This window comes from Scleropages formosus, chromosome 16 (assembly GCF_900964775.1).
Source record: "Scleropages formosus chromosome 16, fSclFor1.1, whole genome shotgun sequence".
Classification (NCBI taxonomy): domain Eukaryota; kingdom Metazoa; phylum Chordata; class Actinopteri; order Osteoglossiformes; family Osteoglossidae; genus Scleropages; species Scleropages formosus.
In genome coordinates this window covers 1563421-1577593 of record NC_041821.1, presented here as the reverse complement: position 1 = coordinate 1577593, position 14173 = coordinate 1563421, and the positions used below count along the sequence as shown (strand labels likewise).

Genomic DNA, 14173 nt, shown 5'->3' with positions numbered 1-14173 from the left:
CGATGTTGTCGTTGAAGTTGTTGGGGCTGTCGTGGGTTCTGTTGGAGATGTAGTAGTAGATGTAGCTGACGTTGTAGTGGGTTGTGCTGTAGATGTCGTAGTTGAAGTAGATGAGGTTGTAGTGGGTTGTGTTGTAGATGTCGTAGTTGATGTAGTTGGGGCTGTAGTGGGTTGTGTTGTAGATGTCGTAGTTGATGTAGTTGTGGTTGTAGTGGGTTCTGTTGGAGATGTAGTAGTAGATGTAGCTGACGTTGTAGTGGGTTGTGTTGTCGATGTCGTAGTTGATGTAGTTGGGGCTGTAGTGGGTTGAGTTGTAGATATCGTAGTTGGGGCTGTAGTGGGTTCTGTTGGAGATGTAGTAGTAGATGTAGTTGGGGTTGTAGTGGGTTGTGCTGTAGATGTCGTAGTTGAAGTAGTTCTGGTTGTAGTGGGTTGTCTTGTCGATGTTGTCGTTGAAGTTGTTGTGGCTGTAGTGGGTTCTGTTGGAGATGTAGTAGTAGATGTCGCTGACGTTGTAGTTTGTTGTGTTGTCGATGTCGTAGTTGATGTAGTTGTGGTTGTAGTGGGTTGTGTTGTAGATGTCGTAGTTGATGTAGTTGGGGTTGTAGTGGGTTGTGTTGTAGATGTTGTAGTAGAAGTAGTTGGGGTTGTCGTGGGTTGAGTTGTAGATGTCGTAGTTGATGTAGTTGGGGTTGTAGTGGGTTGTGTTGTCGATGTTGTCGTTGAAGTTGTTGGGGCTGTCGTGGGTTCTGTTGGAGATGTAGTAGTAGATGTAGCTGACGTTGTAGTGGGTTGTGCTGTAGATGTCGTAGTTGAAGTAGATGAGGTTGTAGTGGGTTCTGTTGGAGATGTTGTCGTTGAAGTTGTTGTGGCTGTAGTGGGTTCTGTTGGAGATGTAGTAGTAGATGTAGCTGACGTTGTAGTGGGGTGTGTTGTAGATGTCGTAGTTGATGTAGTTGGGGTTGTAGTGGGTTGTGTTGTAGATGTCGTAGTTGATGTAGTTGGGGTTGTTGTGGGTTGTGCTGTAGATGTCGTAGTTGATGTAGTTGGGGTTGTAGTGGGTTGTGTTGTAGATGTTGTAGTAGAAGTAGTTGGGGTTGTCGTGGGTTGAGTTGTAGATGTCGTAGTTGATGTAGTTGGGGTTGTAGTGGGTTGTGTTGTCGATGTTGTCGTTGAAGTTGTTGGGGCTGTCGTGGGTTCTGTTGGAGATGTAGTAGTAGATGTAGCTGACGTTGTAGTGGGTTGTGCTGTAGATGTCGTAGTTGAAGTAGATGAGGTTGTAGTGGGTTCTGTTGGAGATGTTGTCGTTGAAGTTGTTGTGGCTGTAGTGGGTTCTGTTGGAGATGTAGTAGTAGATGTAGCTGACGTTGTAGTGGGTTGTGCTGTCGATGTCGTAGTTGATGTAGTTGTGGTTGTAGTGGGTTGTGTTGTAGATGTCGTAGTTGATGTAGTTGGGGCTGTAGTGGGTTGTGTTGTAGATGTCGTAGTTGATGTAGTTGTGGTTGTAGTGGGTTCTGTTGGAGATGTAGTAGTAGATGTAGCTGACGTTGTAGTGGGTTGTGTTGTCGATGTCGTAGTTGATGTAGTTGTGGTTGTAGTGGGTTGTGCTGTCGATGTCGTAGTTGATGTAGTTGGGGTTGTAGTGGGTTGTGTTGTAGATGTCGTAGTTGATGTAGTTGGGGCTGTAGTGGGTTGAGTTGTAGATATCGTAGTTGGGGCTGTAGTGGGTTCTGTTGGAGATGTAGTAGTAGATGTAGTTGGGGTTGTAGTGGGTTGTGCTGTAGATGTCGTAGTTGAAGTAGTTCTGGTTGTAGTGGGTTGTCTTGTCGATGTTGTCGTTGAAGTTGTTGTGGCTGTAGTGGGTTCTGTTGGAGATGTAGTAGTAGATGTCGCTGACGTTGTAGTTTGTTGTGTTGTCGATGTCGTAGTTGATGTAGTTGTGGTTGTAGTGGGTTGTGTTGTAGATGTCGTAGTTGATGTAGTTGGGGTTGTAGTGGGTTGTGTTGTAGATGTTGTAGTAGAAGTAGTTGGGGTTGTCGTGGGTTGAGTTGTAGATGTCGTAGTTGATGTAGTTGGGGTTGTAGTGGGTTGTGTTGTCGATGTTGTCGTTGAAGTTGTTGGGGCTGTCGTGGGTTCTGTTGGAGATGTAGTAGTAGATGTAGCTGACGTTGTAGTGGGTTGTGCTGTAGATGTCGTAGTTGAAGTAGATGAGGTTGTAGTGGGTTCTGTTGGAGATGTTGTCGTTGAAGTTGTTGTGGCTGTAGTGGGTTCTGTTGGAGATGTAGTAGTAGATGTAGCTGACGTTGTAGTGGGTTGTGTTGTCGATGTCGTAGTTGATGTAGTTGTGGTTGTAGTGGGTTGTGTTGTAGATGTCGAAGTTGATGTAGTTGTGGTTGTAGTGGGTTGTGCTGTCGATGTCGTAGTTGATGTAGTTGGGGCTGTAGTGGGTTGAGTTGTAGATGTCGTAGTTGATGTAGTTGTGGTTGTAGTGGGTTGTGTTGTAGATGTCGTAGTTGATGTAGTTGGGGTTGTAGTGGGTTGTGTTGTAGATGTTGTCGTTGAAGTTATTGGGGCTGTTGTGGGTTCTGTTGGAGATGTTGTAGTAGATGTCGCTGACGTTGTAGTGGGTTGTGCTGTCGATGTCGTAGTTGATGTAGTTGGGGTTGTAGTGGGTTGTGTTGTAGATGTCGTAGTTGATGTAGTTGGGGTTGTTGTGGGTTGTGCTGTAGATGTCGTAGTTGATGTAGTTGGGGTTGTAGTGGGTTGTGTTGTAGATGTTGTAGTAGAAGTAGTTGGGGTTGTCGTGGGTTGAGTTGTAGATGTCGTTGTTGATGTAGTTGGGGCTGTAGTGGGTTCTGTTGGAGATATCGTAGTTGAAGTAGATGAGGTTGTAGTGGGTTGTTCTGTTGGAGATGTTGTCCTAGTAGTACTTGTGGTTGTAGTGGGTTGTGTTGTTGATGTCGTCGTTGAAGTTGTTGGGGCTGTAGTGGGTTCTGTTGGAGATGTAGTAGTAGATGTAGCTGACGTTGTAGTGGGTTGTGTTGTCGATGTCGTAGTTGATGTAGTTGGGGTTGTAGTAGGTTGTGTTGTAGATGTCGTAGTTGATGTCGTTGGGGTTGTCGTGGGTTGTGCTGTCGATGTCGTAGTTGATGTAGTTGGGGTTGTAGTGGGTTGTGTTGTAGATGTCGTAGTTGATGTAGTTGGGGCTGTAGTGGGTTGAGTTGTAGATGTAGTAGTAGGTGTAGCTGACGTTGTAGTGGGTTGTGCTGTAGATGTCGTAGTTGAAGTAGATGAGGTTGTAGTGGGTTCTGTTGGAGATGTTGTCGTTGAAGTTGTTGTGGCTGTAGTGGGTTCTGTTGGAGATGTAGTAGTAGATGTAGCTGACGTTGTAGTGGGTTGTGTTGTCGATGTCGTAGTTGATGTAGTTGTGGTTGTAGTGGGTTGTGTTGTAGATGTCGAAGTTGATGTAGTTGTGGTTGTAGTGGGTTGTGCTGTCGATGTCGTAGTTGATGTAGTTGGGGCTGTAGTGGGTTGTGTTGTAGATGTCGTAGTTGATGTAGTTGTGGTTGTAGTGGGTTCTGTTGCAGAGGTCGTAGTTGAGGTAGTTGGGGCTGTAGTGGGTTCTGTTGGAGATGTAGTAGTAGATGTAGCTGACGTTGTAGTGGGTTGTGTTGTCGATGTCGTAGTTGATGTAGTTGTGGTTGTAGTGGGTTCTGTTGCAGAGGTCGTAGTTGAGGTAGTTGGGGCTGTAGTGGGTTCTGTTGGAGATGTAGTAGTAGATGTAGCTGACGTTGTAGTGGGTTGTGTTGTCGATGTCGTAGTTGATGTTGTTGGGGTTGTAGTGGGTTGTGTTGTAGATGTCGTAGTTGATGTAGTTGGGGCTGTAGTGGGTTCTGTTGGAGATGTAGTAGTAGATGTAGCTGACGTTGTAGTGGGTTGTGTTGTCGATGTCGTAGTTGATGTAGTTGGGGTTGTAGTGGGTTGTGTTGTCGATGTTGTCGTTGAAGTTGTTGGGGCTGTCGTGGGTTCTGTTGGAGATGTAGTAGTAGATGTAGCTGACGTTGTAGTGGGTTGTGTTGTCGATGTCGTAGTTGATGTAGTTGGGGTTGTAGTGGGTTGTGTTGTAGATGTCGTAGAAGTAATTGGAGTTGTAGTGGGTTCTGTTTGCGATGTCGTAGAAGTAGCTGGGGTTGTAGTAGGTTGTGCTGTAGATGTTGTCGTTGAAGTTGTTGGGGCTGTAGTGGGTTGTGTTGTAGATGTCGTAGTTGATGTTGTTGGGGTTGTAGTGGGTTGTGTTGTAGATGTCGTAGTTGATGTAGTTGGGGCTGTAGTGGGTTCTGTTGGAGATGTAGTAGTAGATGTAGTTGGGGTTGTAGTGGGTTGTGCTGTAGATGTCGTAGTTGAAGTAGATGAGGTTGTAGTGGGTTCTGTTGGAGATGTTGTCGTAGAAGTAGTTGGGGTTGTAGTGGGTTGTGTTGTAGATGTCGTAGTTGATGTAGTTGGGGCTGTAGTGGGTTCTGTTGGAGATGTAGTAGTAGATTTAGCTGACGTTGTAGTGGGGTGTGTTGTAGATGTCGTAGTTGAAGTTGTTGGGGCTGTCGTGGGTTCTGTTGGAGATGTAGTAGTAGATGTAGTTGGGGTTGTAGTGGGTTGTGCTGTAGATGTCGTAGTTGAAGTAGATGAGGTTGTAGTGGGTTCTGTTGGAGATGTTGTCGTAGAAGTTATTGGGGCTGTTGTGGGTTCTGTTGGAGATGTAGTAGTAGATGTCGCTGACGTTGTAGTGGGGTGTGTTGTAGATGTCGTAGTTGAAGTAGATGAGGTTGTAGTGGGTTCTGTTGGAGATGTTGTCGTTGAAGTTGTTGTGGCTGTAGTGGGTTCTGTTGGAGATGTAGTAGTAGATGTAGCTGACGTTGTAGTGGGTTGTGTTGTCGATGTCGTAGTTGATGTAGTTGTGGTTGTAGTGGGTTGTGCTGTCGATGTCGTAGTTGATGTAGTTGGGGCTGTAGTGGGTTGTGTTGTAGATGTCGTAGTTGATGTAGTTGTGGTTGTAGTGGGTTCTGTTGCAGAGGTCGTAGTTGAGGTAGTTGGGGCTGTAGTGGGTTCTGTTGGAGATGTAGTAGTAGATGTAGCTGACGTTGTAGTGGGCTGTGTTGTCGATGTTGTAGTTGATGTAGTTGGGGTTGTAGTGGGTTGTGTTGTAGATGTAGTAGTAGAAGTAATTGGAGTTGTAGTGGGTTCTGTTTGCGATGTCGTAGAAGTAGCTGGGGTTGTAGTAGGTTGTGTTGTCGATGTTGTCGTTGAAGTTGTTGGGGCTGTAGTGGGTTCTGTTGGAGATGTTGTCGTTGAAGTAGCTGACGTTGTAGTGGGTTGTGTTGTCGATGTCGTAGTTGATGTAGTTGTGGTTGTATTGGGTTGTGTTGCAGAGGTCGTAGTTGATGTAGTTGGGGTTGTAGTGGGTTGTGTTGTAGATGTTGTAGTAGAAGTAGTTGGGGTTGTTGTGGGTTGAGTTGTAGATGTCGTAGTTGATGTAGTTGGGGTTGTAGTGGGTTGTGTTGTCGATGTTGTCGTTGAAGTTGTTGGGGCTGTCGTGGGTTCTGTTGGAGATGTAGTAGTAGATGTAGCTGACGTTGTAGTGGGTTGTGCTGTAGATGTCGTAGTTGAAGTAGATGAGGTTGTAGTGGGTTCTGTTGGAGATGTTGTCGTTGAAGTTGTTGTGGCTGTAGTGGGTTCTGTTGGAGATGTAGTAGTAGATGTAGCTGACGTTGTAGTGGGTTGTGCTGTCGATGTCGTAGTTGATGTAGTTGTGGTTGTAGTGGGTTGTGTTGTAGATGTCGTAGTTGATGTAGTTGGGGCTGTAGTGGGTTGTGTTGTAGATGTCGTAGTTGATGTAGTTGTGGTTGTAGTGGGTTCTGTTGGAGATGTAGTAGTAGATGTAGTTGGGGTTGTAGTGGGTTGTGTTGTCGATGTCGTAGTTGATGTAGTTGTGGTTGTAGTGGGTTGTGCTGTCGATGTCGTAGTTGATGTAGTTGGGGTTGTAGTGGGTTGTGTTGTAGATGTCGTAGTTGATGTAGTTGGGGCTGTAGTGGGTTGAGTTGTAGATATCGTAGTTGGGGCTGTAGTGGGTTCTGTTGGAGATGTAGTAGTAGATGTAGTTGGGGTTGTAGTGGGTTGTGCTGTAGATGTCGTAGTTGAAGTAGTTCTGGTTGTAGTGGGTTGTCTTGTCGATGTTGTCGTTGAAGTTGTTGTGGCTGTAGTGGGTTCTGTTGGAGATGTAGTAGTAGATGTCGCTGACGTTGTAGTTTGTTGTGTTGTCGATGTCGTAGTTGATGTAGTTGTGGTTGTAGTGGGTTGTGTTGTAGATGTCGTAGTTGATGTAGTTGGGGTTGTAGTGGGTTGTGTTGTAGATGTTGTAGTAGAAGTAGTTGGGGTTGTCGTGGGTTGAGTTGTAGATGTCGTAGTTGATGTAGTTGGGGTTGTAGTGGGTTGTGTTGTCGATGTTGTCGTTGAAGTTGTTGGGGCTGTCGTGGGTTCTGTTGGAGATGTAGTAGTAGATGTAGCTGACGTTGTAGTGGGTTGTGCTGTAGATGTCGTAGTTGAAGTAGATGAGGTTGTAGTGGGTTCTGTTGGAGATGTTGTCGTTGAAGTTGTTGTGGCTGTAGTGGGTTCTGTTGGAGATGTAGTAGTAGATGTAGCTGACGTTGTAGTGGGTTGTGTTGTCGATGTCGTAGTTGATGTAGTTGTGGTTGTAGTGGGTTGTGTTGTAGATGTCGTAGTTGATGTAGTTGTGGTTGTAGTGGGTTGTGCTGTCGATGTCGTAGTTGATGTAGTTGGGGCTGTAGTGGGTTGTGTTGTAGATGTCGTAGTTGATGTAGTTGTGGTTGTAGTGGGTTCTGTTGCAGAGGTCGTAGTTGAGGTAGTTGGGGCTGTAGTGGGTTCTGTTGGAGATGTAGTAGTAGATGTAGCTGACGTTGTAGTGGGTTGTGTTGTCGATGTCGTAGTTGATGTAGTTGTGGTTGTAGTGGGTTCTGTTGCAGAGGTCGTAGTTGAGGTAGTTGGGGCTGTAGTGGGTTCTGTTGGAGATGTAGTAGTAGATGTAGCTGACGTTGTAGTGGGTTGTGTTGTCGATGTCGTAGTTGATGTTGTTGGGGTTGTAGTGGGTTGTGTTGTAGATGTCGTAGTTGATGTAGTTGGGGCTGTAGTGGGTTCTGTTGGAGATGTAGTAGTAGATGTAGCTGACGTTGTAGTGGGTTGTGTTGTCGATGTCGTAGTTGATGTAGTTGGGGTTGTAGTGGGTTGTGTTGTCGATGTTGTCGTTGAAGTTGTTGGGGCTGTCGTGGGTTCTGTTGGAGATGTAGTAGTAGATGTAGCTGACGTTGTAGTGGGTTGTGTTGTCGATGTCGTAGTTGATGTAGTTGGGGTTGTAGTGGGTTGTGTTGTAGATGTCGTAGAAGTAATTGGAGTTGTAGTGGGTTCTGTTTGCGATGTCGTAGAAGTAGCTGGGGTTGTAGTAGGTTGTGCTGTAGATGTTGTCGTTGAAGTTGTTGGGGCTGTAGTGGGTTGTGTTGTAGATGTCGTAGTTGATGTTGTTGGGGTTGTAGTGGGTTGTGTTGTAGATGTCGTAGTTGATGTAGTTGGGGCTGTAGTGGGTTCTGTTGGAGATGTAGTAGTAGATGTAGTTGGGGTTGTAGTGGGTTGTGCTGTAGATGTCGTAGTTGAAGTAGATGAGGTTGTAGTGGGTTCTGTTGGAGATGTTGTCGTAGAAGTAGTTGGGGTTGTAGTGGGTTGTGTTGTAGATGTCGTAGTTGATGTAGTTGGGGCTGTAGTGGGTTCTGTTGGAGATGTAGTAGTAGATTTAGCTGACGTTGTAGTGGGTTGTGTTGTCGATGTCGTAGTTGATGTAGTTGTGGTTGTATTGGGTTGTGTTGCAGAGGTCGTAGTTGATGTAGTTGGGGTTGTAGTGGGTTGTGTTGTAGATGTTGTCGTAGAAGAAGTTGGGGTTGTAGTGGGGTGTGTTGTAGATGTCGTAGTTGATGTAGTTGTGGTTGTAGTGGGTTGTGTTGTAGATGTCGTAGTTGATGTAGTTGGGGCTGTAGTGGGTTGAGTTGTAGATGTCGTAGTTGATGTAGTTGGGGCTGTAGTGGGTTCTGTTGGAGATGTAGTAGTAGATGTAGTTGGGGTTGTAGTGGGTTGTGCTGTAGATGTCGTAGTTGAAGTAGATGAGGTTGTAGTGGGTTCTGTTGGAGATGTTGTCGTAGAAGTTATTGGGGCTGTTGTGGGTTCTGTTGGAGATGTAGTAGTAGATGTCGCTGACGTTGTAGTGGGGTGTGTTGTAGATGTCGTAGTTGAAGTAGATGAGGTTGTAGTGGGTTCTGTTGGAGATGTTGTCGTTGAAGTTGTTGTGGCTGTAGTGGGTTCTGTTGGAGATGTAGTAGTAGATGTAGCTGACGTTGTAGTGGGTTGTGTTGTCGATGTCGTAGTTGATGTAGTTGTGGTTGTAGTGGGTTGTGCTGTCGATGTCGTAGTTGATGTAGTTGGGGCTGTAGTGGGTTGTGTTGTAGATGTCGTAGTTGATGTAGTTGTGGTTGTAGTGGGTTCTGTTGCAGAGGTCGTAGTTGAGGTAGTTGGGGCTGTAGTGGGTTCTGTTGGAGATGTAGTAGTAGATGTAGCTGACGTTGTAGTGGGTTGTGTTGTCGATGTCGTAGTTGATGTTGTTGGGGTTGTAGTGGGTTGTGTTGTAGATGTCGTAGTTGATGTTGTTGGGGTTGTAGTGGGTTGTGTTGTAGATGTCGTAGTTGATGTAGTTGGCGCTGTAGTGGGTTGTGCTGTAGATGTCGTAGTTGAAGTTGTTGGGGCTGTAGTGGGTTGTGTTGTAGATGTTGTCGTTGAAGTTATTGGGGCTGTTGTGGGTTCTGTTGGAGATGTAGTAGTAGATGTAGCTGACGTTGTAGTGGGTTGTGTTGTCGATGTCGTCGTTGAAGTTGTTGGTGCTGTAGTGGGTTCTGTTGGAGATGTAGTAGTAGATGTAGCTGACGTTGTAGTGGGTTGTGCTGTCGATGTCGTAGTTGATGTAGTTGGGGTTGTAGTGGGTTGTGTTGTAGATGTCGTAGTTGATGTAGTTCGGGTTGTAGTGGGTTGTGCTGTCGATGTCGTAGTTGATGTAGTTGGGGTTGTAGTGGGTTGTGTTGTCGATGTTGTCGTTGAAGTTGTTGGGGCTGTAGTGGGTTCTGTTGCAGTGGTCGTAGTTGATGTAGTTGGGGCTGTAGTGGGTTCTGTTGGAGATGTAGTAGTAGATGTAGCTGACGTTGTAGTGGGTTGTGTTGTCGATGTCATAGTTGAAGTAGATGAGGTTGTAGTAGGTTGTGCTGCAGATGTTGTCGTTGAAGTTGTTGGGGCTGTAGTGGGTTGTGTTGTAGATGTAGTAGTTGAAGTAGCTGACGTTGTAGTGGGTTCTGTTGGAGATGTCGTAGTTGATGTAGTTGGGGCTGTAGTGGGTTCTGTTGCAGAGGTCGTAGTTGATGTAGTTGGGGTTGTAGTGGGTTGTGTTGTAGATGTCGTAGTTGATGTAGTTGGGGTTGTAGTGGGTTGTGCTGTAGATGTCGTAGTTGATGTAGTTGGGGTTGTAGTGGGTTGTGTTGTAGATGTTGTAGTAGAAGTAGTTGGGGTTGTCGTGGGTTGAGTTGTAGATGTCGTAGTTGATGTAGTTGGGGCTGTAGTGGGTTCTGTTGGAGATATCGTAGTTGAAGTAGATGAGGTTGTAGTGGGTTGTTCTGTTGGAGATGTTGTCCTAGTAGTAGTTGTGGTTGTAGTGGGTTGTGTTGTTGATGTCGTCGTTGAAGTTGTTGGGGCTGTAGTGGGTTCTGTTGGAGATGTAGTAGTAGATGTAGCTGACGTTGTAGTGGGTTGTGTTGTCGATGTCGTAGTTGATGTAGTTGGGGTTGTAGTAGGTTGTGTTGTAGATGTCGTAGTTGATGTCGTTGGGGTTGTCGTGGGTTGTGCTGTCGATGTCGTAGTTGATGTAGTTGGGGTTGTAGTGGGTTGTGTTGTCGATGTTGTCGTTGAAGTTGTTGGGGCTGTCGTGAGTTCTGTTGGAGATGTAGTAGTAGATGTAGCTGACGTTGTAGTGGGTTGTGCTGTAGATGTCGTAGTTGAAGTAGATGAGGTTGTAGTGGGTTCTGTTGGAGATGTTGTCGTTGAAGTTGTTGTGGCTGTAGTGGGTTCTGTTGGAGATGTAGTAGTAGATGTAGCTGACGTTGTAGTGGGTTGTGTTGTCGATGTCGTAGTTGATGTAGTTGTGGTTGTAGTGGGTTGTGTTGTAGATGTCGAAGTTGATGTAGTTGGGGCTGTCGTGGGTTGTGTTGTAGATATCGTAGTTGATGTAGTTGGGGCTGTAGTGGGTTCTGTTGCAGTGGTCGTAGTTGATGTAGTTGGGGCTGTAGTGGGTTCTGTTGGAGATGTAGTAGTAGATGTAGCTGACGTTGTAGTGGGTTGTGTTGTCGATATCATAGTTGAAGTAGATGAGGTTGTAGTAGGTTGTGCTGTAGATGTCGTAGTTGATGTAGTTGGGGTTGTAGTGGGTTGTGTTGTAGATGTCGTAGTTGGTGTAGTTGGGGTTGTAGTGGGTTGTGCCGTAGATATCGTAGTTGAAGTAAATGAGGTTGTAGTGGATTCTGTTTGAGATGTCGTAGAAGTAGTGGGGGTTGTAGTGGGTTGTGTTGAAGATGTAGTAGTAGAAGTAATTGGAGTTGTAGTGGGTTCTGTTTGCGATGTCGTAGAAGTAGTTGGGGTTGTAGTAGGTTGTGCTGTAGATGTCGTAGTTGAAGTAGTTGTGGTTGTAGTGGGTTGTGTTGTCGATGTTGTCATTGAAGTTGTTGGGGCTGTAGTGGGTTCTGTTGGAGATGTAGTAGTAGATGTAGCTGACGTTGTAGTGGGTTGTGTTGTAGATGTCGTAGTTGATGTAGTTGGGGTTGTAGTGGGTTGTGTTGTAGATGTCGTAGTTGATGTAGTTGGGGTTGTTGTGGGTTGTGCTGTAGATGTTGTCGTTGAAGTTATTGGGGCTGTTGTGGGTTCTGTTGGAGATGTTGTAGTAGATGTCGCTGACGTTGTAGTGGGTTGTGCTGTCGATGTCGTAGTTGATGTAGTTGGGGTTGTAGTGGGTTGTGTTGTAGATGTGGTCGTAGAAGTAGTTGTGGTTGCAGTGGGTTGTGCTGTAGATGTCGTAGTTGAAGTAGATGAGGTTGTAGTGGGTTCTGTTGGAAATGTTGTCGTAGAAGTAGTTGGGGTTGTAGTGGGTTCTGTTGTAGATGTAGTAGTAGAAGTAGCTGAGGTTGTAGTGGGTTCTGTTGGAGATGTCGTAGAAGTAGTTGGGGTTGTAGTAGGTTGTGCTGTAGATGTAGTAGTAGAAGTAGTTGTGGTTGTAGTCGGTTGTGTCGTAGATGTAGTAGTAGAAGTAGTTGGGGTTGTTGTGGGTTGTTTTGTAGATGTCGTATTTGAAGTAGAAGTAGTTGGGGTTGTAGTGGCTTCTGTTGTGGATGTAGTAGTAGAAGTAGCTGAGGTTGTAGTGGGTTCTGTTGGAGATGCTGTCGTAGAAGTAGGTGAGGTTGTATCATTCTGAGCTGTAGAAGGTGTTATTGAAGTTGAAGAAGCTGGAAAGACATACAGTCAAGTATTTAGACATGCGAGTCTCTTCCCAGACTACACATCAACGATCTGAATGTGCAGTTTCTCTATGAATACATCTTACCAAGCAGACATATCAAGGACAGAGCGGTCTTCCAGTCCATACTTGCCAATGTATTAGCACCTGAAAAGGAAACGTGTTGTGAGACGTATGGAAATGACCATGCGGATGTGCACTCACTCTTGATGATAAAAATAGACAAGAATAGTTAACATTACAGAGCTTCAGCTATATTTTATATATTTTGATACTTGTTAGTGTACAGCGGCTCCTCAGCTTACAAACAGTTGGGACCACACGTTGTTTGTAACCCCACCGTCACTTTTACCACTGATGAACAAGTAATAAAAGCCTAATAATCCAGATTTCCCTCCATTTATTCATTGGTCAGGTTCTATAAAAATTTCAGACATAACCAGAAGAAACTAGAAGTCACGATATCCCATTGTCTCCGTCCCTGTGTTTACAGTGACATCTCTCACTATTTAATCGAGCTGTTCAAAACCCACTGATTGTATTAATTGCCTTTGCTATTGCTAAAAACGTTATTTCACTGAGTTGGAAACTACACACACAGTGTGTTACACAGCGCTACAGTCGTTTTACAGAGTACTTTTCAGTGAGAAAAAGTCAGAATCTGCTGAAAACGAAGGTATACGCTTTGAAGAAAGATGGGACCCATTCATTGCCAGAGATAAATGAGGCCTGACATACAGTGTATTGTGTATTACAAATGCATGTTAGATTATATCCTTCATATCTTTTTGCAGGAGCCGCTATGACTCATTCCTCATTATCTTTACTTGCAACGGTTACTACTGTAAATATAAACATCTTAAATGTATAAACAGTGAGAGAATTACACAGTTTTACCGTAAGATATCTCTGTTAAACTATTACATATATTTTGCCCAGTTATTTTCTTCTTGTGATATTCTTTTGCTTCTATCTCTCCCATGTTACTTTCTGTTCTTTTCAGTTAAGTTTTTGTGTATACTTTTCTATATTGTTTTCTTTCATGCAAATTAAAAAAATCTCCAGTACCAAGAACACGAGACACAAGCTGAGAACACTGCGGAAGTGAATTTAGTTAACGCTCTCCTGTTCTCTTTAGGCACTGGTATCTATCCGCACAGCAGGTCAACAGTTGTTGTTTGTTCCATCTCAGAGAGAAAACCTTGAAAATGTTCCTGTCTTTCAAGATCAACAGCCACTATCATAAGGAGCCACTGTGTCATCTTCGCTGTGGTTGTGCTGTACCCAGGAAAGGCATGAATTATCATCATAAATACAGTAGAAAAACCAGGGAAATCCTGAAGAGCCCCATGTACAGTAAAACAACATCTGGGCATTCAAAGTGCTCGTGACCAAGATTCGGAATAGGGAACGGATTTCAGAAATTACACTGTCCATACAAAATAAATTACTAAATGTCATTCAGAAAACTTCATATCTACAAGAGTAGCAGAGAACTTCTCCGCAAGCTATTGTTCTGTCTTACTCCATTTGTTAAGTGACATTGCAAGACATCCATGACTACATTATTAAAACCCCCAGTTCTTGGTCTTTCTAAAAATATTGTGGCAAAATAACCACGCGCTGAGACTCAATGTCACCCCGAGATGAAAGTTTTTTTTGTCCAGAGACCTGAGATGGACTCATCTGCAAATTCTGCAGGAGCTGCTGCAAGAATGACGACAATGATGCTCTAAAGACACATCCACTGATGTCCCCTTGGTTTGCTCCTGAGAAGTAGCACTTTTCGAGCGTTAAGCACCGAGAAGGACCCCCACCTGACCAAGCGCGACAGACGAGGCACATCACGGGACGCCATCAACGCCCAAAACAAGTGTGACATCAACCACTGCCACTGGCTCTTAACGTAGGGTTACTCAAAAGTTTGTCAATAAGGTGACAATGAGGCAGACACGTCATACTAGGTAATTTTCTACATTCACACGAACTGAAGCCTAAATGCAAATTTAAAACAAGCTAACCGTTATGGAGAATTTGAGAAGTTTTGAGAAAACTTGAGGAAAGTAGTTGAAGAGTTAGTGAAAACAGCGAAGATTCCTCAGTCACCCACTGGCCGTCTGGAAGCAAGTGTAACAAAGTAAAAAAGTTTACTTAGTTCTCCAGAGATGTGTCTGTGCTGAGTGGTGCTGGCAGTGATGGGAAGGTCCTCTACACGTCCTCAACTGCCTTAGGGATGAAAGAGGACAATATTTATAACAAAGTGCCCACAAATGCTTCCACCCCTTCACCCAACTGCCAATAGCAAGCGGACAGTGCATTTTTTAGGCTCTGCGGAACTTGTAGAGCAAGTCGTCTCCTCCACCCACACGTCCACACTGATGCCACGCTGAGCTGGAAACGAGATGCCAGGAACAGGCGGGAATGTAGAACAGGACCGTTCTTCTTTTCCGTTCCCATCTCGTGTGTCTCACAATGCGGCGAAGAGCTCGATAGCTGTAAACGAGGTAAATGTTCAGCGTG

General features: G+C 44.9%; 2 protein-coding genes across 2 annotated transcripts; both read right to left on the bottom strand.

Annotated features, from left to right (window-relative positions):
- Positions 1-2920: 2920 nt before the first annotated feature.
- Positions 2921-5481, bottom strand: LOC114912447 (mucin-5AC-like; the record flags this gene model as incomplete). The annotated part of the gene is made up of 4 exons (XM_029259279.1): positions 2921-2993; positions 3044-3436; positions 3500-5173; positions 5336-5481. Coding segments are annotated over 4 exons (2286 nt in total), but the record flags the coding sequence as incomplete, so codon positions are not given.
- A 2475-nt stretch (positions 5482-7956) lies between these two features.
- On the bottom strand, positions 7957-13869 carry LOC114912400 (mucin-2-like; the record flags this gene model as incomplete). Its single annotated transcript, XM_029258991.1, has 5 exons — positions 13805-13869; positions 11741-11800; positions 10679-11642; positions 8426-10435; positions 7957-8092 (listed from the first exon to the last, which is right to left on the bottom strand). Coding segments are annotated over exons 2-5 (3150 nt in total), but the record flags the coding sequence as incomplete, so codon positions are not given.
- Between the last annotated feature and the right edge of the window lie 304 nt (positions 13870-14173).